At 52.4% G+C, this 24,455-nt stretch overlaps 1 protein-coding gene across 5 annotated transcripts in view; it reads right to left on the bottom strand.

Annotated features, from left to right (window-relative positions):
• LOC116951005 (uncharacterized) overlaps window positions 1-24,455 on the bottom strand; it is a 376,180-nt gene that overhangs the window by 333,534 nt on the left and 18,191 nt on the right. For all 5 annotated transcript variants that reach the window (XM_076073279.1, XM_076073278.1, XM_076073280.1 and 2 more), the window contains exons 2-3: window positions 6,936-8,234; window positions 5,875-6,110 (exon numbers count right to left, since the gene is read on the bottom strand). In XM_076073279.1, the coding sequence (XP_075929394.1) occupies window positions 5,875-6,110; window positions 6,936-8,142 (1,443 nt within the window). In that variant the 5' untranslated portion in view covers window positions 8,143-8,234. The remainder of the gene's footprint in view (window positions 1-5,874; window positions 6,111-6,935; window positions 8,235-24,455) is intronic.

Here is a 24,455-nt window from a genome sequence, read left to right as displayed (position 1 = left end):
TACATTTGAATAAGTATTACTTAAAATATATATTACGGATAATTATTATAAAAGGAACAATATGAAATTGCACAGTATTTCCACCAGGGGGCGATAGTGCATTGGTTAAAGAATTTGTTTTAAGAAATTGCCAGCTACGGTGTTAACACTTCGCGCATAACAATTGTACGGCAAGTCCTCGTTAAACGCGTGTTCACACAATGCGTTTTCGCTAAAACGTGCTCTTATATGCACACTAAGCGGCACACCTTTTTATAAAGGGTCATTATTTTTTCCCAGAATTGCATTCCCGGTACACTATCTGTGATGTGTCTATAGACAAAAAAATGCATTGGGAAAAATCTGCACAAGACACATTCACAGACTTGAAAAGCCCTTCAAGTAGCCATGGCAGTAAAACTGAGATGTCTTAATTCTCACAGCTGGGATTTGGCCCAATTAAGTGCAAATACATATTTATTTGCCGCAGTTATTCATGACTCTGGCTGAAACCATAAACCTGGTTTAAACACGGAAGGCTGAAATCCGGTCTCCAATAGAGAATCTCAGCGCTGTGACCTCAAAGCTGCCCAGCCACCTCAATCCAACAGAACCGTGCAGACCTATTCATACAAGCCATTGAACCCTATCAGTTAAAAAAAAACATCACTCAATCCTAAAAACTGTGATCAGCAATCGCTGAACTCTGACTCACCACAAAACCAATCCATCCATAGTTCTACAGCCTTCTCTGGCCAAAGAACAGAGGGGGCCCAACGGAGAGAAGGGGGCCCAAAAGGCAGAAGGAGCCCAAACTACAGAGGGGGCCCCAAAAGGCAGAAGGAGCCCAAAATACAGAGGGGGCCCAAAAGGCAGAAGGAGCCCAACGGACAGAGGGGGCCCAGGCGCTGGGCCAAAAAGGCAGAGAAATCGGACAGAAGGACCCCCATTTCATTCCTTGCACCAGGACAACACTAAACTAAAACGCAACTTTTTTTTTATTATGCCGGGTAAGGCCCACTGAGCTATACAGCTCTTTTTCAGAAGCGACCTGGCCACAAACAATAGCTCAACGAAGTGGCTTATCACGTGGAAATGTTATAGCAGCCAAACCCTCTAAACGCACGTTTATAAATGTGGTGGGAATAAAGGAGGACTCAAAAGGAAACTCCACGCGACCACGGGGCGAGAGACACCGCAAACTCCAAATATACAGCAGCAGGCGTCAGGGTTGGGATCAAACCCACGAGCTCCCGTACACCAGGCGAGGTAGTTAACATCTCCTAGCCACTGTGATGATGATGAGAGAGAGAGACACGCACACTCCAAATAGACAGCAGGAGTCAGGGTCGGGATCAAACCCACGACCTCCCGTATACCAGACGAGGTAGTTAACATCTCCTAGCCACTGTGATGATGATGAGAGAGAGAGAGACACGCAAACTCCAAATATACAGCAGGCGTCAGGGTCGGGATCAAACCCACGACCTCCCGTATACCAGGCGAGGTAGTTAACATCTCCTAGCCACTGTGAGGATGATGAGAGAGAGAGAGACACGCAAACTCCAAATAGACAGCAGGCGTCAGGGTCGGGATCAAACCCACGACCTCCCGTATACCAGACGAGGTAGTTAACATCTCCTAGCCACTGTGATGATGATGAGAGAGAGAGAGACACACGCAAACTCCAAATATACAGCAGGCGTCAGGGTCGGGATCAAACCCACGACCTCCCGTATACCTGGCGAGGTAGTTAACATCTCCTAGCCACCACGGCAAGAAGAAAGCGGGCGTCACTTGGGTTTCGTGCGCCACGCCCGTAACTTCGCTGCATTGGCAGTCGCCGGCCGTGCGTTCGCTCCCCGGCGTTGATGGTTTAAGCCGCGGGAGCTCACTCGAGCGTCCAGATTCCCTGCCGGCCGTACGCAGCTCCGGCAGGCCACGGTCAATACATCCACCGCCGGCTAAGTGCTCAGAGTGAAACACGCAGGGCCGGTTATGAATAATAAATTCACCGCAATTTTTTGTTCTTTTCTTCTTGGGAGGCTCACCCGGGCATATTTTTTTTTTATGGACAGCACCGCGAAGTTTCTCCGGACGTATGTATGAATGTTGAAATTCTTTCGCACCGAGGTGCAAAAACCAGGCGGCCGTCAGTGGTGAGTGTGCCACCAATATTTCCACTGGCACATCCAAGCCGCGCCACCGCGGGGGTGTGTGAGCAGGTGAGTGACTGGGGATCTCACAATATATACCGAAGCAATCTGACCCAAAAGAAACTTATCATGAATCAAAAACACTTCTCGGCAAACGTCGTGAAATTAAAACTAAAGTTACTCTGCATTGCCTATCCGCTGCTGGATGAAGGCGCTCCCCCAGCCCCACGTTGCTTGATGCAGGTCAGTGCGGACGGGTTCAGGGGGGAGCCCAGGACCAGTCCAAGGAGCTGATGTTAACCGTGGCTGGGAATAGAACCCCCGCTGCCAGATTCACAGCGCAGCGTGGACTATCCCCCGGTTCACCATCCCCCTGTTCACCACCGCAAGTGGTCCGTTAATCCAGATTGGCCTCGCTAAAAATCTCAAGTTTCCCATTTGCCAAGAATTCTGCATGATTATGAAGTTTTAGCAAAAAAATCCTTTGCACGTGTGTTTTTGCATTTGGGAATAAACTGGAGGGGGGGGGCATTTGGGCTGAAAAACTCCCAGACGCTCGTTAGGGGTACAAGACTCACAGACTCCGCACAGATGGGTCCCAGAAACCCACCATGCGTGCGAGCGGTACAAGACTCGCAGACTCCGCACGGATGGTTTCCAGAAACCCACTTGCCATACTGCCATCTCCCGGCCACCTCGCACGTCAGTTGCTTTGGGAGTTTCATAAACGGAGCGTTACCTCCGAACCACTGGGCTACCTGCATCACCCACACTGAGTGTAATTTCCAAGAACGCCGGGCTTTAAGATCACTGCTGGCTCTTCTCGCACATCATTAATCTTGTTTGGAGAGGTCGCCGGTTAATCCTGAATTCTTATGCCACAGGCTCTCTGTGAGAACGATGGCTCTGCTTGCAATTTTAGAAACCTGGCATCATCATGGTATATTTTGACAAAGGCAAAATCCCACGTACAGCCTTAACAGACTATTGCGGCAAGTGCTGTTAGTAAGCACCTATGAAGGCCGGAACGCCATATACGAGGGGGTGGGTGGCTTGCACCACGCCTGGCCGCCTTTGTCTCCCCAGTGGCGATGTTTACACACCGCACGAGGTACTCATTTGAGGCTGGGTCGACATAGGGGAGGCCCGGGACTCATTTAGATAATCGTCACTGCTGTTGGCCGTGAGCGGGAATCGAACCCGAGCAGCCAGATTCGTAGTGCAACGCTAACTGCTACCACCACCACTCCCCACGTATACACAAGCACTCACTCGACTCGCTCTCCTGCAGTGACGCTCACGGTCCACTCTAAACCGCATCCACTGCAGAAACGGTGGCAGATGCGGATACCTGATGCACAAATTGAAAATTTAAAACTCTCCAGTAAGAATGGTGCGACTGTGGTAATGCAGAACAGAGACCGTACAACGTGTAACGGACTCAATGCCCCGATCCGCAAATACGAAGAGACATCACGGCGATGATGATACACAACTCCGCTGACTCCTGACGCGGTTATCCGACTTGACCATCTGAATGCGAAATTGTAGCTGCTGCTCCGGCATCTACATCAGCAGGAGGCGAGGACAATGTGACGAGCCCTCGTGCTAAAGGCGTGGGGGCTCCCGTGACCCCGATGACTCCCAAAAAGCACGCGGTCCAATGTAGGTGGAGCCCTTATTATTACCTGAACTTGTCCACCCCAAGAGCAGCCCCCACCCCCCCCCCCGCGCACCACCCACGGGAAGACTTCACAGACGCACCCCCAAAACACCCGGGAGGCCAGGCCCTGCACCTCATCTGCTGAACATCAAACCCCTCCTTGCTCCCTGAAGGGTGAGGAATTGAGGTCATTGCGAATAGCATGGATGGAGGGCAATGAATTACAAGGGAAGGTGGAATGTGATGGTGGTGGTGGTTGAGGTTGATGGGGGGGCGGTGGTGGTGTATGGGGGGGAGGAGTGGTAGTGTAGTTGGGGAGCGGTAGTGTAGCGATCAGCGCGCTGCGCTATAAACCCGGCGACCCGGGTTCGATTCCCGCTCATGGCCAACACCAGTGACGATTATCTGAACTGGTCCCGGTCCTCCCCTAGGTCGACTCAGCCTCAAATGAGTACTGGGTGCTGTGTGTAAACATTGCCACTGGGAAGACAAAGGCGGTCGGGCATGGTGCTGGCCCACCCACCCCCTCGTGTACCATTCTGGCCTTCATAGGTGCTCGCTAACAGCACTTGCCCCTAGAGTCTGTTAAGGCTGTAAAGGGAGGGGGGCGGGTGGGGGGTGGGTGGGGGGCAGGCGGGGGGCGGGTAGTGGGGCGGGCGGGGGAGGGGAGGGAGGGATCGTCTTCTTAGTTTTTATGAAGGGGAAGGCATAGGGGGTAGACAATAGGAAAGAGAAACGAAATGAAAATGTAATGCAGGAGACGGTGGAACTGGGATTGGGGAAGGCTGTGGGGCAAGCGATTGATAGTATCGAGCAGTGGCACTTAGCGGGGCCTTGAGTGGGGCCACGTGTAAGTTAATTCGTCGTGACACCCAGCGTTTAATTACTCTGCATGCGGCGACAAATGGCGAGCTCAGCGGTTTGTCTTCGCCGGGGCACTTTGCAAACAAAAATGTAGTCAAGACAAAGAAATTCCCCAAGGTCGTTACTCCGTTACACCGTTTCCCGTGCGCCTTCCCAGCCCCCGGGCAACATGTGCTCAATAAATGATTGAAACAAATGCGTTTGGTAAGCACTGCCTAGTCCACCTCCGAAAAAATATATAAATCTGCTACGCTTGCTTATTATTCAATTTACTCTCGTGTAATGTTTCCTTAAATGCAGCAAGATTAATTAAACAGAACAACGGTGGCCATGGAATGCATTGCCATAAAATATTAGGTACACCGGTATTATGCTAACTTTCAAATTGCATTCATTAACAATTTACATTTGAACCGTAAGTTATTCACTGCAGAGTACAGACCGTAGCAGTGGGGAATGGGAGATCGTGGTGGTTAGGGATATGCGCTACGATTCCCGCTCACGATCAATAAGTGACAAGCGAATAATTTAACACCGGTCCTGAACCTCCTCGCCCGAGGTCGATTCCACCTTACCCGAGCGGAATCGACCTGTCACGAGCAATTACTGTCACGTGCCGAGCGGGTGAGAAAGTGCTGCCCTCCACCGTGTGGACCCAGAGGTAGCTCTGTGACATCCACTTCCGTGGCACATTCTCCAGCACGAATGTCCGCGCGCACTTTCTGTCCGGCGGGTTGGCAGCGCATCCGTAACACACTCGTGCCTCTCGAGTAAAGTAGAAGAAGCAAACAACGCAAAGAATGACAACTCGCTCGCATAAAAACCACACAGGCAGGCAGGCAGGCGGGCGGGCCAGCGACCAAACGGCCACACTCTCCCGACGCGTTTGCTTGCTGTACCACGCGTTGTTTGGCGTCACTCTCGACGTTTGGCTGCAAGCAGCTCGGTGTTAACGCCCGAGCCTCGCAGTCAGGAGGGCCTGGCTTCGATTCGTTCTGTGCGCAGTTTGTACGCCCTCAGCCTGTCCTGCATGGGTTTCCTCCGCCTTCTCCGTTTTATCGGTCCCACGGCGAAAAGAAAAAGCGTGGCCAACACATCTCAATGCCGACAAACCACCTGCCAATTGCTTCAATCGGTATTACGCGCAGCAAAGATCGCCCCCTGCTGGGAGGGGGAGGGCAATCATTGAATCCAGCCGGACAGCAGCCTTACCGGACTGTTCCTGTCCACGGAACCGCCACTCCCGTCCGTCTCCCCCCTCCCTATCGGCTCTTCCCCGTCTCCTGCCGGATCGGCGTCGCTCCGATCCACCGGGTCGTCCGCGTCACCGCCATCGCCGTCGTCACCGCCGCCGTCGCCGCCGTCCGAGCCGGTGACCTCGGCGGGGTCGAGAACCGTGTCGTGGCAAACGGCGCCGTGGGCCCCGTGGAGCGGAGCGATGGTCTCGCCTGCAGCCGGGCACGCAGGAGAAGGCGCGGTGAGCCTCGCGGTTAACTAAAGGCACGCGCGCGGTGCGAGGTCGGGCCGCGTGTGTACGTGCGTACGTTTGTGTGCACGTCAAACTTCTTTCGCACACCATACGCAGCCAACTGCGCTAGTCGGAGGTGCGGGGTCGGGCGCAACGTAGCGCGGGATTCCTGCGCGGTGCGGCGCTCATTTCACACGGGTCATTTGTGACGATTTAGAATTCTGCCTGAAAACCGTCAATGCATTAGCTCTGTCCGTCTGTCCATCCATCAATGTCCGTAATATGGGGTCACATTAACTATCGTAAAGATGCGCTTTCGGATGCGCTTGCCGCGGCCGTCTGGAAGACTCATCCTTTCAATATTAGAAAGTCACTGGGAGTAATGCACTTTTAATGTTTTTAAGAACTCCTTTTTGTGTTTCGTTGTTTGTCCTTCCCCCGCGCCTCCGATTAGCAGGGTTGGCTACGTACGGTGCAGAAGAAGTTCAACATACAATACACACAACTTAAAGCAGTACAGTAAAACCTTGGATTGCGAGCATAATTCGTTCCGGAAACGTGTTTGTAATCCAAAGCACTCGTATATCAAAGCACTCGTATATCAGTTGTGATCACGTGACGCTCGGCAGACAAAGCGTATACGTACACTACTCGTATTGCAAGACCCTCGCTCGTTTATCAAATTAATATTTATTAAAAAATTCAGCTCGTCTTGCAAAACACTCGCAGACAAAGTTACCCCGCAATCCAAGGTTTTACTGTACATGCATATTTACATATATGCACGTTATACGCGGGCACTCACTCGACTCGCTGTCCCGCAGCGACGCAGTTTCGCTCCTGTCGGCCTCCTCGGGGGGGCTCTCCGAGTCCACCTGCACTTCCGCACCTCCCCCATCGGCAGCAGTGACGTCGTTCGGACCCCCGCCTCGACCTCCCGCGTGCGGCTCCGCGCGAGCGCCGATCCCGGCTCCCGGAGCCCCGCTGGGTTTCGGGCTCGCCGGCTTCGCGGCAAGTGGGCCTCCTCGCCCGGCCGCGGCCCTGCCGTTGGCGCCGGGCGCGGCGAACCCGGGCAACCTCGGCTTCCTCAGCGCCGACGATGGGATGAAGCTCGCGACGGCCGACGCCTCGTCCGCATCCGCCGGCGAGCTCCTCGCGGGGCCCCTGAGCGGGCCGGGGGGTCGCGCGGCGACGGCGCCCCTGGGCCTCGTCCGGCCGGCCTGCGCGAGGTTCGGCTGCGAAGCGTTGTTCGGCCGGCCGAAGCGGTGGCGCGAGGCCGCGCCGCCGTGCCCCGGCTGCGCCTGCAGCGCCTTCGACATGGACTTGGACCGCTGGAGCCGACCGGCGAGGGGCTGGAGCTGCCCCGAGGCGGTCGACGCGGGCGCCGCGGGCGACGCGAGCGCGTGCGAGAAGCTCTGCGCCCGCGTGAGCGCCGTCTCGGGCGGGAAGCCGTCGTCACCCAGGCTGCTCGAGCTGCCGGCCTCCGACTTGATGCTCTCGGTTCGACTGCGGCACTCGCCGGGGTCGCCCGCGCCGCGCCGCTCGCAGTCGCTGCTGGAGCGCGCTCGGTGCCGGTCCTCCGACGCCTCCCGCAGCTCTTCCGCGACCGACCTCACCGGGGCCCTCGTCGTCCGCGCCGGCCCGGCGAAGCCGAACGCCTGCCGGGCGACCCGCGGCTTTGGCGGGGAGCGGACGGGCGGCGGCCGGGCGGCGCCGCGATCGTCCGAGCCGGGGCCTCCGTTGGCGGCGTCCGCGTCGGGAGCCGCCCGCGGCGCCGGCTCGGCCTCTCTCCGCTCCGCTTCGCCGGCAGCGGCAATGCCGGCCGTCGGCCTCCTCGCGACGTCGTTCTTCTTGCCGCGGAAGCCAAAGGCGGAGGCGAGCGAGGGCCTCGACCTCTTCTCGTCTCCGTCATCGCTGGCGGCGGCGGCGTCGTCAGGTCCTCGGGACTTGGCGGCGCCTCCGTAGCCGAACTTGGGGAGCCTCGACACGAGCGAGGGTTTGTCGCGGCTCATGGTCCGAGCGGAATCAATTTAGGCGCCGCGTAAGCTCGGGGTCGACGGGCACGGGTCTGCCATCGCTGCGTCGCGTCTTCCGCAGCAGGAGCCTGCGCGACAGTGGGCAAAGAGGCGTAACCGTGGAACGTTCGCCGTTTAATAGACACAGATTAAGTTTAACGAGCGGGTTTTAAGATTTTAGCAACGTGAAATTCGCTAATGGAGTGATGATTTATTAAGAGCTGAACATTTGTAGTACACAACAGCGACGCACACACACACACACATCAAATGTACCGTACCGCAGGTGCACCCAAGCGCTAACGCAGCAAGCGCCGGTGACGTTTGGTAAATTAACCTGGCCTGAGCCACGCCTAGGTTGACTCAGCCTGAAATGAGTGCAACGCAAGCACTGAGAGATCAAAGAGGTCACGGCGTGACGCTGGCAACGCCACCCACCTTGTGTGGCACGCCAACCTTAATAGCCACTTAAAGCACTTACTTTAAAAGTCTGTAACACTCGGATAAAATATATATTTTTTTTTTTAACTACATAGGAAGCCAGAGAACATGAAATCCTAGGCTGTCAGCCAGGGTCGTATGTTTCCGGGTCAGAGACTTTGGAGAGAGAAAAAAACAAAAATCGGAGGGAAAAGCCCCATTATTTTCGCACAATGAACGGTGTCATCCAACGAATCCTCTGGGCACAGCGGCTCGACAATCCGGAATTCCTGCGGTGGCGACGGCGCACGAGCACAGCGTGACATTTTTTATTTCGCTTCCCTTTCTAAACCGACTCGCTCGTCAACAGCGGCGGCGGCCCGACAGGAAAACAACACGACGTAGGCGACGTTTCGATTGCCCGTTTTTCGCTCTCAAAGCGATTCCCCGCTCAAATGAGCGCCGAGGCGGTGGCCGCCCTCCCGAGCTGCCGCCCACGAGTGGTGGAAATTCCACATTCCCCGAATAACAACAACAACAAAAAAGACGAAATTGGGGAAACCCCCCCCCCTCCCCCCCCCAACAACGACGATGTTTGCTTCGATAATCACAATCAATAATGCTCGGATCACTGCGCAGTCCCCAAAAGCACCGCGAGGCAGCTGAAAGAAGAATGACTTTGCTGGCTGGAGAAAGTGCGCACGGGGCGTGACAACCGCAATCAACGACGTCGTAATTACATTTTTAGGCAAAGTGTGGCGTTAGCATGCAGGCCCGCGGGAGAAGAGTCGGAATGGCTAAGTTCCACCGCACGCCTCAAATCAGCGTCGGCCCGGGCGCCCCCCCCCCCGCCCCCCACCGTTAGGGCGAGCTCCCTCATCATTTGTCGCACAAAAAGTCCATGGCTTTTAAAAAAGCGTCGCAATCCACGCTCACCGGGGAGATTGTCAGCTGTGAGAAGAGACGGGTCATCTTTCCAAGACGGAACGTAATAAACCTGATGAAAATAAATACACGCGCCCGCACGCACGCACGCGCGCAGAGATCCCCCGTGTAGCCTGCACAGGCATTTGGGGCAAGTTCTGTTAGCGAGCACCTATGACGGCTGACACGGTGCACCAATGAGGGGGGGGTCATGTGGTCAGGACCGAGCCCGGCCACCCTCATCTCCCCAGTTCCTACGATTACGCACCACTCCAGGCACTTACTTAAGGCTGAGTCGACCTAGGCGATGGCCAGGTCCAGTTACCTCGGGTCGCTAGGTTAATAGCACAACGTGCCAACCCACTACGCTTTCAATAGTAATCTTCGGGGAAAAGTGCTGTTAGCGAGCACCTATGAAGGCCGATATGGCACGCGAGTGGCTGGGTGGCCAGCACCACGCCCGGCCACCTTTGTCTCTCGAGTGGCGATGTTCACGCATCGCACCAGGCACTCGTTTAAGGCTGAGTCGACCTAGAGGAGACCCAGGACCGGTTCAGATAATCGTCACTGGTCTTGGTGGCCGTGAGCCGGAATTGGAACTTGGGTCGCCGGGTTCGTAGCTAACCACTGCGCCACCGCTCCCCGCTGATAATGCACGCAGACACACACGTACACCTCGACCAAAAAAACACCCGCGATTTCTGTTCTGTTTCAATTGACTTCGTGTTGTTTCACGCTGCTTTGATGCTTGCGGGGTGGTGGCCAGGTTGAATGATGTGTGTCCCATGCCCCTTCGAACCCCAACACCACGCCGGGTAAAAAGCAAGCACGCATGCTTGCGAGCGTGCGCGCGCACACACACACGCACACTTAATTGCCTGTTGTCGTGCGAGGGGCGGGGGATGAAACGAGGTGGCGTGGGTTGGCGGGGCAAGTCACGCGGGATTATATCGCGGCCGGGTATCCTGCTGAAAATCGGCCGCAGCTTTAAAGTCTGAACGCTTCGTCACGGCGCACCCTCGCGAGTCCGAGCTCGCCGGAATGACGGCACTGCTTTCAGTCCGTTTCAACGCCGGCTCGGACTCGAGGGTGGATCCCGAACATCTGCCACCGGCAACTGGGTCCAGGTCTTCGGGTCGGAGAGCCTGGTACTGGAACGTCTCTGGAATCTTTCATTTCGACTGGAGGAATCCGATGAGCTGTAAAGCTCTTTTTCACAGGTGTCCAGTCGGGGCAGGTGAGAATGTTACAAATCCGTCGCGACGTTGCATCTGTGAAATACTGGACGTGTGTGACAAAGCGCCTCATAGCCTCATTGGGGGATTCCTCCACTATAAATATTCCGATACCGATTCTGGCGAAACCGACGCCGGCTAGCGCGCTACCACGGGCAGCGGCAGTAGGAGCACCGTGGACCCGCAGGGACCCATCGGCCGGCTTCAAACGGGGGTCCCACACTCCTCGGCGAGACAGGACGGTCGCGGATCGGGGCAGGCGCGCTTCCCGACTGATCCGACCTCGATATGGCGCGCCGCTAGCGGAGCGCTCCGCTAGCGGAGCGCGCCGGGCACGGGAGAGAGAACCAAGGCGCGTGGCCGTCGGCCTTTTGGCCACGGGAGACTGGCGGGGCGACAACCTGCGGGGAGCAGCCGAGCGGGCAAAACGGAGTCGGGCGCGGCCGTCTGTCAGCCGCCGCCGGCGCGCAGCGTCCACGGCGCGGCAGCTTCCAATTAGCGATATCTCGCCGTGCGTTCAGTCCGCCGCCGCCGCCGCCGCCGCCGCTTCCAATTTGTGGCGCGCCGGTCCGGGATTGCTATTCCGTAGCCATGCGACAATCGGTCCTGTACTGTCTGCAACGGGGGGCGCGGGAAGCGGGGGCATGGGGGGGGGGGGCAGGGGGGTAGGCACCCCCCACCGCCCCCAACCCCCCCCTCATAGTCAGTCATAAAAATCTCGGTGCAATATTTCACACGAGTGTCGTCTTTTCTTCTTCCGCTTCACCCTTTCCAGAATGCACGAAAGGCAAAGGCAGGTCCGCACCGTGCCATTCGTTCCGTTGACGTATTACATTTGTTTGGCGTTTGTTTAACATTGACTGCCGTGTGATCCACCAACGCTTGCCCCCACAGTGCTGCACTACAGGCGTCCGCAGCCACCACTGCCCAAAGCTGGACACGCGGTCCTCCTGAAATTATATCGCAGCGAAATGTACGTTGGTATCCCGAGAACCCGACTATTAATTTCGGTTCACCCTCAAACGGCTTGCCGGGCATTTGTGCGCGACTTCCTTTCGTGCTCCTGGACAAAATCTCCTCCGTCAATGACGCCAGCGCCGCGAGTGGAGAAATGACGCTCGGCGTGCGATTAAACTTGCAGTGGAACGACGCAGTACACGTGTGCGGATTAAGTGCAGTGACTCAACGGTACAGTCGTCAATTTGGGATTATCCTACACCGCACTTGTGCGCGTAATTGTGTACGCGACGGCGAGGGTCGGGTATGCTCGTACTAGAAAATGCCCCGTGACAAACACTCCATGTGACTCACGTGGATCCCCAACGCATGCGAGTCGATTTTACATGCAGGCTTGATTTGATGGCCTTCGTCCGGTGGTGGAGGGTTAGGGCAAAGAAAAAAACCTACGCGGTCTAACCCAAAAGGAAACTGATTACGAAGCGTGTCAGTCGGCGAGTCAGTTTATTTCGGGTAAGGCCAATTCCATAGCGACCCGGCCAAAGGGGCGAGCAGGTAACATGGGAAGGGAGGGTTTTTACAGGGGCTGCATAGAGCAGCTGGTACGATGGTAGCCGGCACGTGACATGGGAAGGGAGGGTTTACAGGGACATTTCGTGAACATGACTAATAACCAACCAGAGCCATGTACAATGTGAATCTAGTGAGCAATCCAAAATAAAGATGAAAGAATGAGACGGGTGAGAGGAACTCGCGTACGGCATGTAAAATGGAATTAATAACTGCTTTTTTTTCTTCACATGACAGTGACATACAAACGGCGTAATTGTCGCAGAGGACTGAAATCTAAAGTCTCATATTGAAACATAGGGAAGCGCGTTGGAACGTTTTACAGAGCACGTAAATGTACATCATGTTTCGAATCCGAGCTGGGCAGGCGTGTTGAATCACCCGGCGCTATCAGTCCCCGTGACAATAGATTTATCACGCGACACAATTGCTTTTGCGCAGATTTCTATTCGCTTCATTGCCGCATTGTAAAAAAAAAAATTCCGAATTATGTACAATGTTACTCCCCCGTGCCGCCTTCCCAAATACATTTTTTTCAACGGTTTTACTTGATTCCTGTGTCGTGGTCAAATGTTGTAATCAAAATTTAGCCTACTTCCTATTGTCCAATCAATTCCAAATTGTGCACACGTACTCAGATCCGGTGACGATGCATGCCTGTACCAAAATCGGCATCAATTATTCAATTCATTCGCTACTTTAAAGCAATTCACATTTTGTATGAACGCCTTATTATTTATATATTTGTGTAGGTAAAAAACGCCGCGGTTCCTAAACTCTCGAATCGCCTGCTCCGTGCGAACAAGTTACGGAAGTAATCAATTAATTCAAGTAAGCGTTGATGTGGCAGCAGTCGCCGCATCATTGACGTACTTCTCGACCGCGAGTTAAACGAAGTTGTTAATAAAAAGCGTTGCCTTTCAAATATAAAAAAAAAACTTTTTTCAAGGAGTTTCTTTTCTTCCAAATTTGCTTTCCAAACTCTTCACGCGCCGTACGCATTGACAAACCTTCATCAATTCTATCCAAAACTTTGGATTTCACGTAGGTGTGTAGACGACATGTCTGAGAGGGTCAGCTTTACACGGCGTGAACAAACGACGTCAAGTCCGAAGCGACGGGGTCTGCACAACAGCTGACCAGGCGCGCCCCCACCAAACCGAGTCGTTGTTTTGGTCGTGGCGCGCAGAGCCGATCCACGCTTATGCCAAAAATGGACCATTCCGTACGGCAATTCGGCTCGTGGCGTATTACTAATACACCGTATGTTTGCTGAAAGCGCAGCCGCGCCGAATAATCCCCAAGCACGAATGGTCAAATACCGAAATAACGAGCTTTTACTGTACATTCAAAAGTTAGGGGGGGGGGGGGGGGGAAAAATCATCATATGGACCTTACGGTGGGACGCCGGGGTCCCGAATAAACGGAAATCAAAATGGTAATCAATTCATTTATTTTTGGCGACACCGTCCCACCACACAAATAAACGCCGCAACCCACCTGGAGCGGATCGTTCTGTTATGTCACGTCGTGCCCAAGCGCAGCAGCAGCAGCGAGGACTAATGCGCACAAGAGCTGAACAAGCGAATGCACTCCACTGCTCGGGTATGGGCAGGATCATAAGTCTCATCCATAGCTGCTCAAACTGCCTACACACGACGACTTAAGTCCTTCATTTGGCATAGCGGTATGCATAATACAGTGAAACTGCTGTCATCAAATTGGAGACCTACCAATAATGTCTGCAGCCAGGATCAATCGATGACAATCCCATTACCTGCAGATATTTAACAGATGAGATGCGTCGCACCGTTTATTCCTCGCGTTTGATAATATTTCTCTTGTCCGTATGCATCTGTGCAGATAGGTTTATCTTTGCGGTTAAGCCACAGTCCCCACATACCGCCCGTATCAATGCGGATAAGAGGAGCGGCGACACACTACTCTGTAGAGTAACATTGGTATAAACGCTTGTTACAATATGAACAGCGCATTGAAAACACGCACAATTTTATGTACTGTTTACAAAGTGTGTTCACAAATCCCCACTGAGTAACACGATGATTGACAGAGGGGTGTACATTTTTCAGTTTTAAAGGCATACTTGCCACCATCCTTCAAACCCATTGGTGAATAAGATCAAAGTATTTGTTTACATTATAATATAATAAGGTTTTCCCCTTTTTTCTGGCAACAAAACTGAAACCTTTTTACAAGGATTCATGTCTGCATTAACCACAATACCTGCAGTGAAAGTGCAAACAAAAAACATACTATGATAATATATGCATTGTCCTTGAAAATGATTGGTCCACACCAAGGGACGGCTTTCTTTTGAGCCTCGACCCATATATTATCATAGTATGTTTTTTGTTTGCATTTTCACTGCAGGTATTGTGGTTAATGCAGACATAAATCCTTGTAAAAAGGTTTCAGTTTTGTTGCCAGGAAAAAGGGGAAAACCCTATTATATTTTGGTACTGACAAAGGAGGTCTAATGATGTACATTATAATGTTTATGCGAGAGCCGGGGGGGCTTATGGGACCCCGGGGTCCCGCCATAAGATTCATATATCCGTGGCCAAAACAACAATCTGTAGGCACTGTGAACAAACCTTCACCCCAGACTGTTGCTGGTTTGCTGCCTGCTCCAGCTTGCATTTTAATGTTGCAACATCGGCAGGAATTTATGTACTCGAGCAAATTGTACTCGTATCTTTTCTTTAAACGTACATATATATTTTACTGACTTGCTTACCTTTTCTCTATATTCTTGCTTCTTTCGGTAAAGTTACGTAGAAGGGAAACAATAAAATAATAAAAAAAATATTTTGCACACCTGTGGTGGGTTTCTTTTGTATTTTTATTGTTGTAACTTGCTGGCCTCGGCCCCTACTGGAAATCTGTGAAAAAGAGCTTCATAGCTCATCAGATTCCTCCTACAGACTAAATAAAGATTCTGACCGGTGTGGTGAAAGAAACGCTTTCCCCCGTATACGCGTACGGTATACGCAACTATGTAAACCATATAGGCGCGAATTAGCAACTGCCATTTTGCATGAAGATTTTTTTTTTGCCGTTGCAATTTTCCTCCAGTTAGTTTTCGCACCGGAGCTGCTGCTGCTCCTGCTGCTGCTGCCCTCTTATTTTTCGTCGCGGAAACAAATTCGGAAAAAGACGCGAGCGGCACGACAGCCGCGCTTGGACGCGACGGGGGGTGGAGGCGGAGGCGGGGGGGGGGTCACGCCGATCGATCGCGAAGCGCCGCCGTTTGGAGCGATGAGCTGGGGAACGCCAGAACCCGGCCCCTGTGGACAACCGCAGCCCCAATAGACCGGGGCTGTCTGAATATACAGGCGGTTGTATTTATAGCGTAACAATGAAGCCGATATGAAGATGTAAAAGCGCGCCGACAGTTGCTCGGATTTTTACAGCCTCTGACATGGGAATGTGGAATTTACGCCACTGATTCGGGGCCAGTAATAGAAATTAGCATTGCCAAGTGGTGAGATGTTAACTACCTCGCCTAGTATACAGGAGGTTGTGGGTTCGATCCTGACCCTGACGCTTGCTCTATATATGGAGTTTGCGTGTCTTTCACCAAGGTGGAGTGGATTTTTCTCCGGGTCCTCCGATTTTTCCCTCCACATTTAGAAACTTGCGTTTAGAATATTTGGCTGCTATAAATTCCCACACGATAAGCCACTTCGTTGAGCTATAATTTATCGCTTCTCTTGGCATATGTATATACCATGTGTATTTGTCGCCTCTGAAAAAGAGAGCCATATAGCTCAGTGGACTTTGCCTGGTAAAATAAAAAAAAACAGTTTATAGTTTTCGGTAGGGGCTACTTTGCCTTTGTAGATTTACATTTAAAATAAAGGATTGGACCATGACAGATGGCATTGGTTTGGGGAGGCCTTCACCCAGCAGTAGACTGATAATGCACAATGATGATGACGACAATAAAACCCCCAACATCGATGCCCATAAGAGGAGTTGTACTACACCACAAGGCTTTCACTGTGCCACATTCACTGGACACTCAACCACCCGCTCTCGCGCACAGCTGTACATACACACACATGGTATATACATATGCCAAGCTACCATAAAACCCTCTTACCCCTGCAGCGAACACAAAACCTAATAAAACCAGTTTTTGACACCGACATATCTCCAGGGCATTGGTGCTGGTCAGTTCCTCTATCTGGTCTTGTGTTACGAGCAATAGATCTTGCACCTGTGTATACACAGAGACAAAGACCCCCGTATAACCTCAACAGACTGTTGGGGCAAGTGCTGTAAAGCAATACGTTAATAAGATGGGGGCGGTGTGTCCGGCAACATGCCCCGGCCGCCTTTGTCTCTGCAGTGCTGATGTTTACACGTGGAACCAGGCACTCATTTAAGGCTAAGTTGACCCAGAGGGAGGCCAGGGACCAGTTTAAGGTATACTCCACCGACGTTAGCCATGGCCAGGTATCCAACTCGGGTGGCCGGGTTTGTGGCGCAGCACACTGCCCACCACACGACCACTCACCCAGTGCATCTGCCGTGTTATATCGAGTAAATAGGTCTTGCACCTGTGTACACATGCACGCACACGCACACGCGCAAGCACACACGCACTCACACACGCGCAAGCACACACGCACTCACACAGAGGCCATAGTCACCAGCTGCTCCTTGCTTGGCAGTTAATCTCTCCGGCTGTACAGATGGGGTCGTGAACTCTAACAACTGCCTCCACCGCGGGATGAGACCACAACCCCAAATCCATCCCCCTCTGCGCAACTGCGCAATACCTCCCACTGACCCTACATGCCTCGGCCATCGAATAATAAATAATAAGAGGAGCACAAGTTATTTGTTTAAATCGGGAGAGTAACAGACGATTAATAGTAATAATAATTTACGTATTTATCCAGGAGCTCCTGATGTTATCTGTGTTTACAGACGTGGAAGGAAACCAGAGCCACCCAAGAACACCCACGTGTGCGATGGGGCAACACCTATTCTCTGTACAGATGGAAACGGATGGCGATTAGTCCACTTGCTGTACCACCGTCTCTTGGCGAGCCAGGGTACAGCACCTCCTCGACCGCCCACGGGGGAGTGGAATTTCACAACAGTTGTGCGGCGATCCACCAACCCACGCTGCTGCCTCGACAGCGCTGGATTAAAGGCAACGAGCAGTAGCTACGAACGCCCGGCAGTCTCAAGGCTGCAGTTTATTAGTTCTCAGGAGGGCGCTGGCTGAGCGGATGTTTGGTCAACTCCTTATTGAGTACGGTACAACGCCTCCGTATTTTGCATGCGCACGCACTCGCGAGGCCTACAAGGTCGGCATTTAAATTCCACGAGCACTGCTATTAAACACCGGCGCTACCGAACACACGACCAACGACAACAACTAAAGTAATTTTGTTCCAAAAAAATACGTAACAAAAAGCTTCAAGTAAAAAGGCACTCAACCGCTCAAATTGGAAACCAAAATATTCCGAAATCATCAATTAATTTCACGCACAGTTAGCGACGTTGTCACCGTGGCTATTATCTGTGCGTGCGGTGTTCCGCACTAATCGGTGAGGTTCCATTCAATCGCATGATCACATTTGCATATCGCCCCCGCCGCAGTATGAAGGTATAACGGTTACCCACATGACCCTCCTGGCTCTCTTGAAGCCACTCCAAACGGTTACCCACATGACCCTCCTGGCTCTCTTGAAGCCACTCCAATATGTTCTCCATTTTTTTTTTACTTTCCCCAATTCCAATATAATCACCATCATGCAAACGAGATGAAAATAATTCAAACTCTGCGAGCAGCGTATCGCCACATGTTGGTGAATGGACCGCGGAAGACGATAACAAAGAACTACTTCTGAGATTCCTTAGCGTGGCTTTTTTTATCCAGGCGAGGGGAACTGCACTCTGCCACATGCGCTGCCACACACAGCCAGTCAAACCAACCATTTCATATTCTAATTCTCAGAGCTGTAATTTTGCTAATTTTCGTGAAAACAATCCAATTTACAATGCCAGTTTCTTTGGTGTGCTGTAATTTGTGACGAAACTAAGACCGTCAACTTCACGACACTTTCAATTAAAAAAAAACGCGTTCACTCACGGGCAGCCGAAACTTGGATTCGAATCCAGGATCTCAGCCGCACCGTCTCAATGTCTTCCACGTCTCTGACCACTAATTCCACGCAAACACGGCCACGTTGGAATCACCCAATGCAACACTTCGGTCCCACAAGATTAGACAACGCTGACGTCATTGATACAGGACAGTTCCAAGATCAAATGGGTTGGGGGGGGGTGGTGATTCGTAAGTGTTTTCCCTGTCTCCCACAAGACCTCAGATTCACCATCTCTTAACCACTGCTTCTCATTCGCCAACTCCCACCATTCCACCGTGTACTAAGCTCCGAAGGGAAACGGCAGACACAATGAGGTCGCAGGGAGGACAGTTGTTACTTCTCATTTATTTTTCACCGTCAGGTTATCTCTCCACGACCTTCATGTTTTAGCGTTCTTGTTAACCTCCTGCGGGGCCCGTCGAGATGGGAAAGCTTTTAGGGGCCGTCCGCAGAGCTTAACGCATCTCCGCCGTTCTGCGTTCGAGAGCGTTCACAGGTTAGTGACATCGCACCGGCTGTTAAGACGAGTAAGTGGGGCTTAGGCAGGACACGTCGTGGCTGGAAGGGACGATGGCCGGCAGCCGAGTCCAATGATGGGGCGGTGGCCCGGGCGGGTGGGGGTGGATGGTGGAAAATGCCCAAGAGTTACGTCCGTAATGGATATTGGGGCAAAGAAATCGTCTTGCGTGCAGGTGCTTGGTTGATTGTTGCATCTGCTGGCCGTCTCAGTCAGTTACCGCGGGATAGACACTCCGGTCTATCCCGTGCTCTGCTGCGAGCGAGCCTTCTGCACTCCACGTGACCTCAGAGTGCACCCGAGCGTGGCGCAAACGCCGCGGCGGCGTCAACGTCAATTCGCGGCGAGACGGTCGCCTGCTGTTGCCGTTGGGTCGCGCGGCCGTGTGCGACGGTGGGGAAGGCTTGGGGGGAGAGCCTTCAACCAGCAGAGGATTGAACATGGCTGCGGCTGTTCTGCTCAGTGCCTCGCCTCCGGAATCTCCGATTGGCGCGGTTGGCCACGTACGGCGCGAAAGAAGTTCAACGTACGTACATACGTACGTTGCGTGCATCGCCTCCGCGATTCACATGCTGAAAATTCTCCATCTGCCTGGCCCCGCTCCAAGAACGGAATTTCCAAGCGATGGCGTCAACGGGAACGGCGGCGGTTTCACCGTGCGCCTGGTTCACGCCGCATTAATCTGCCCGCGGCAAGAATTGCCATCTCTCGCTCTCTCTCCCTCCTCTCTCTCCCAAACTCCTCGCAAATCCCCAAAACACAACCAGACGTCGGGGGAAAAATAAACCGGTTATTGATCCCCGCTCCCAACCCATCGCGATAGACGATAACTCCCTCATTGGCAGCAGGAAGGATGGAGTAGTTTGTTTTTTCTTTCCGTCTCGCCGTTTTCCAAATGGCCCAAAATGCTCGGCTAGGTAGCAACAAACGGCGCCACCGCACCTCCGATTGGCCCGGTTGGCTTCGTACGGAGCGACAGAAGTTAAAGAAACGTACGTACATGCTGAAGGAGTAATGTAAAAGAGTTAATGGGCCCTTCAAGTAAAAAATCTTGGGAAAAGAGATGATGCAAAGAGAATTGCCAAGTGGAGCGGTGCGCGGGAAGAAGTGGATAGAGAAGTGAGGTGGGCGGTGGCGATCGTGGTATGGACGAGACAGTCAGCGTCTGGTAGAGCGAGCCCTCAAACATTGGGTGGAGGCATTAACGGGTGAAGGTAAGAGTAACCATGGTAGCGATAGGAGGAGGCGACGGACCGTCGGTGTGCGAGCGAGGGACCGGAGTGAATCAGCGGGTGCCCGGATCATCAATCACCCCGACTGCTTTACGGTGAATTCTTGGTGCTCTGGTCTCAATCAAACTCGGCTCAGCTGCTGCCGATGCCTCGGATATGGAGCGGAGCGTGGCTTACATTTCATGAAAGTGACGTCGCGGTTAAGCTGCATTTGAAGCATTTTTTTTCATTGTGTCTTTCCGGTATGGGCAGCATTTCTGCGGGGATCGCTATCGCGGCTGCGATTTGAATGTGTGACATTTTTTTCGTGCCTGCGTCTTTCCGCATCCGTTCCCGAAACGATAAAACAATATTGCCGCCACAGAGGCAACTTTTCGATCAACCTTGTTGTTGGCGGTGCCCACGGTGAACAGCGAACCGGTCGGCAAAGAGGCGCTCGCCAAATTAATGGAGTCGACTAAAAGGCGGTATCATATTTGCGCTGAACAGGGCCTCGGCATGCAGCGTTTCTCTCTTCCATTCCCGGTTTCTTTCTATGTGCGCTCTGGTTTCACCAGAATTTGTTCCCATCGCGCGAATTGTGCCACGTCAGATGAAATGTCCACCGGGAACTCTCAGAGACAGCAGAGCGACGCGCCGTGTCAGAGAGAAACCTCCGGAAGATGACGTCATAGAAGAAGTTCTGAAATCACCTCAACAGTCTCTTTAATCCAGACAAAGGAGGGGCACGCGTTTTTTTTTTACACATCCCGAAGACGGTGTTTGCATCCTGTCGATTAAAACTAAAAATGTCAACGTGATGGAAATGGAACAAGAGGTATGAAATTTAATTAAAATGTATATAAATGATGTGTATGTTTTCGCGTGTTCATTCATCGGTGACCAGACAAAGACCATCAACTCACGACACTGCAGAGAGCCCGGTTTATTAACGGGTTGCTGAAACTCAGATTATTATTACCGAAAGACCCAAAGAATATCATTCAACGTCACATGTCCGAATCGCTGGGGACTAAAGTACAGGAGAGGCGGATATATACGTGTGAAAAGATTGCATGTGTGAATATCCACGGGGAATGACAGTTACAGCGCCATGCACAAATACTGCGCAGGGTGTGGGCCGTGTAATTATCGGTCAGGGTGGATATGCCAAGGTCGGATACGCGAAACTTTACAGTAATTTAAAATATGTCGTAAATATCCATTTTTATACTGCATCGAGGGCCCCGAGTTCTCTGGGTCGCCATTCTTCTTAGTACTTCAAGGTCAAGGCTCTGTTCCTGGGGTGATCATGCTTTTGCCAGAGTAGCTCCCAATCTTTGGAACGTTATGCCCTCTGCTAATCAACAAATAGTTGAGTCATGCCTTGAAAACTCACCTCTCTAAACTGGCCTTTACCCCATCCACCTAGTTCGGGGCGTGCACCCTGCGGGCTCTGTTTATTTCCTAGCTTTCCATGCGCGGTGCGCGCATTGGTGGTCTCTACGGATAAAAATTGCGGCACTTCACACGTGAATTATCATTCATACAATGACGCTCATGCACGCAAGTTACAGCGAGCGTACGATCCATCAGGACCAATGAGACCGATGCGTCGTCACAAGCCTGAGCAATCGGTGCGCACTCGCCGTGGAATCTGAGTGAGGCAAGGTCGAGGAAATAATAACCAGGCTAATTAAACAAGCGAGCACACAAACGACGATGAGTTGCAACGCGCTCTGACAGTCAATCTCCCCTTTAGGAAAAAGAAAGTGCTACAGTTACAAAGACAAAGATTCCCCGTATAGCTTTAACAGACTGTTGGGGCAAGAGCTGTTAGCGAGCACCTATGAAGGCCGGCAGTGTTTGAGGCTGAGTCGACCTAGGGGAGGCCCAGGACCGGTTCAGATTATAATCGTAGCTGGTGTTGGCCGTGAGCGGGAATCGAACTTGGGTCGCCGGGTTCGTAGCGCGGCGCGCTAACCACTACACTACCGCTCGCCACAGTACAGCCACACACACACCCCCTGCACACCACTTTACCTACATGTAACAATTTACATCATGTTTGACAATCTGTTGCCGTCTGTACGGCGGTGTTACTCTAAAAGAAAATTGCTTTTTGGCAGCACAATTATATACAAATTTTTTTGCAATTATTTAAATTGTTGTCGGCAGGCGAGAACACGAGCCGTTGCGCTAAGGCAACTTGGCAACTAACATCAACGAGTGTAATGGAAAGACGACGCACTTCTAAGTGACCATTATAGGTTTTTTTTTTAAAAAACATCGTCAAGGCTCACAGCGGCAACGAGGGCGGTAAGGGGCCGTCCATAAATGACGTCACGCGATTTTGGGCGATTTTTGACCCCTCCCCCCTAGTCACACGGCGTCACAAAAAGTCAGACCCCCCTCAAATATGACGTCACAAAGCTCTGCCCCCCCCCCCCCCCAAAATAAAACATGCTTCAAATCGCTTTAAACTATTGTCATTGTAGTGCGTATTTAATGTGCCGCTGCACTCTGATGTTGTAGGAGAAAACATTTTTTTTATCTCTATAATTAAGTAGAATGTCTTCTTTGGTTCTTTCGGTAAGGTCACGTAGAATGAGAATAAAATAATAAATTAACACATTGTGTTATTTGAGAATAAAAAAATAAAACAACACATTGTGTTATTTTATAATTTTATTCTCTTATTCTCATTCTACGTGACCTTACCGAAAGAACCAAAGAAGATGAATACTTGCAGTCACAGAAGCTTTAAATCGAAATTTAATTAGAACGTGTTGTCTATATTTATTTAAAATTGCGCATTTTTACGTGACGTCACATTTCTCACACCCCCCCCCACCCGTCACACATCGTCACAAATGTCTGACCCCTCCACCCACCCCTAGGTGCGTGACGTCATTTATGGACGGCCCCCTAACTGCGAAGCCACCTGAGAGGCATCGGTAATCCGCGAGCCGGGCGAGCACGGGGGAATTCACAACCCTCGGATTCAGCCCACAACTCCCGGCGGACCAAGGTGACTGTGTGTGCGTCTGTGTGCGTGTGTGTGCGTGTTGGCACAGTTGAGGGGCACAGGTGGCGCATCGGCCAGTCATCTCAGTCAGTAGACTCATGGCACCCGAGTCTATTCCGTGACCTCCTGCCAGCGGGCGTTCAACACTTCACGGGACTTTAGCGTGCACATAAGCCTGGCACAAGCGCTGTGGTGACGTCGCCGCCAATTAGTGGCGATTGGCGGTGGTTGTTGTTGTTGTTGTGCGCGCGTGTGTGCGGGGTGCGCAAATGTAGCAGTTCACGTGCTGCGCAACAAACCCGGCCACCCGAGTTCGATTCCCGCACACGGCCAACACCAGTGACGGTTATCTAAACCGGTCCTGGGCCTCGCCTAGCTCGACTCAGCCTCAAATTAGTAACTCGTGCGGTGTGTAAACATCGCCACTAGGGAGACAAAGGCGGCTTGGGCGTGGTGTTGGTCACCCACCCCCTCGTGTGCCGTGCCGGCCTTCATAGGTGCTCGCTAACAGCACTTGCCCCAAAAGTCGATTCAGGCGATACGGGGGGGGGGGGGGGATCTTTATATTTTTGTGTGCGGGGATAACAACACAATTACAAGCAAACACGGGGATGCTGCCCCTTGTGCAACGGTCACAGCCACAAATGGCTTTGCACTCCACAGATCGCACGGCTGGATCTCTCCCGTAGAGAGAGTTGAAACAATGCAAGTGTCTTAGATCCCACCCCACCCCCCACCAGCCAGCCCCCCCCCTCCACCACTACCACCGACACCGCCTCTGTCCACCCAGCATCGCAGTCAGTCGATCGGCAGGTCACCTGTGGTGAGGTTTGGCTGGCTTGCAGAGAATAAGCCACCAATGCCCTCTCTCGGGGGTGCTTTCTAGCGGAGGCTTTTCCGCTGGCAGTGGTGTCGGCGGGTAATTTCGGGACTGCGTCTTTTCAGCTTTTAGCTCCTGCGTTGAATGGTAAGTGTCCTAGAGCTGAAGACACTTGCCCGTTATTGTTCCATTTACTTTGTTAACGGCCACGTCTGTGAAGGGCTGCCGTGCGTCGGCTCTTAGCACACGCTGTTTAAAATCCATAAGCACACGGGTGCATTGCTTTTCACCGTCAAGTTCACCTCTACAGAAGTACTCCAAACGCTCTATCTTGCGGTCCACCTCTTTATTTCATCGTTTCAATCGGGTCAGTTTTCAATAGCTGTTCGAGGCGCACGCAAGTCTTCCCGTTGTCTCCCAATTGTTTAGGGAATCTGTTGTATGTTGAACTTCTCTCGCACCGTACGTAGCCAACGGTG

This window comes from Petromyzon marinus, chromosome 41 (assembly GCF_048934315.1).
Source record: "Petromyzon marinus isolate PM22_M1 ecotype Great Lakes invasive population chromosome 41, UKy_Petmar_22M1.pri1.0, whole genome shotgun sequence".
NCBI classification, from domain to species: domain Eukaryota; kingdom Metazoa; phylum Chordata; class Hyperoartia; order Petromyzontiformes; family Petromyzontidae; genus Petromyzon; species Petromyzon marinus.
This window is presented reverse-complemented; position numbering and strand designations above follow the sequence as displayed.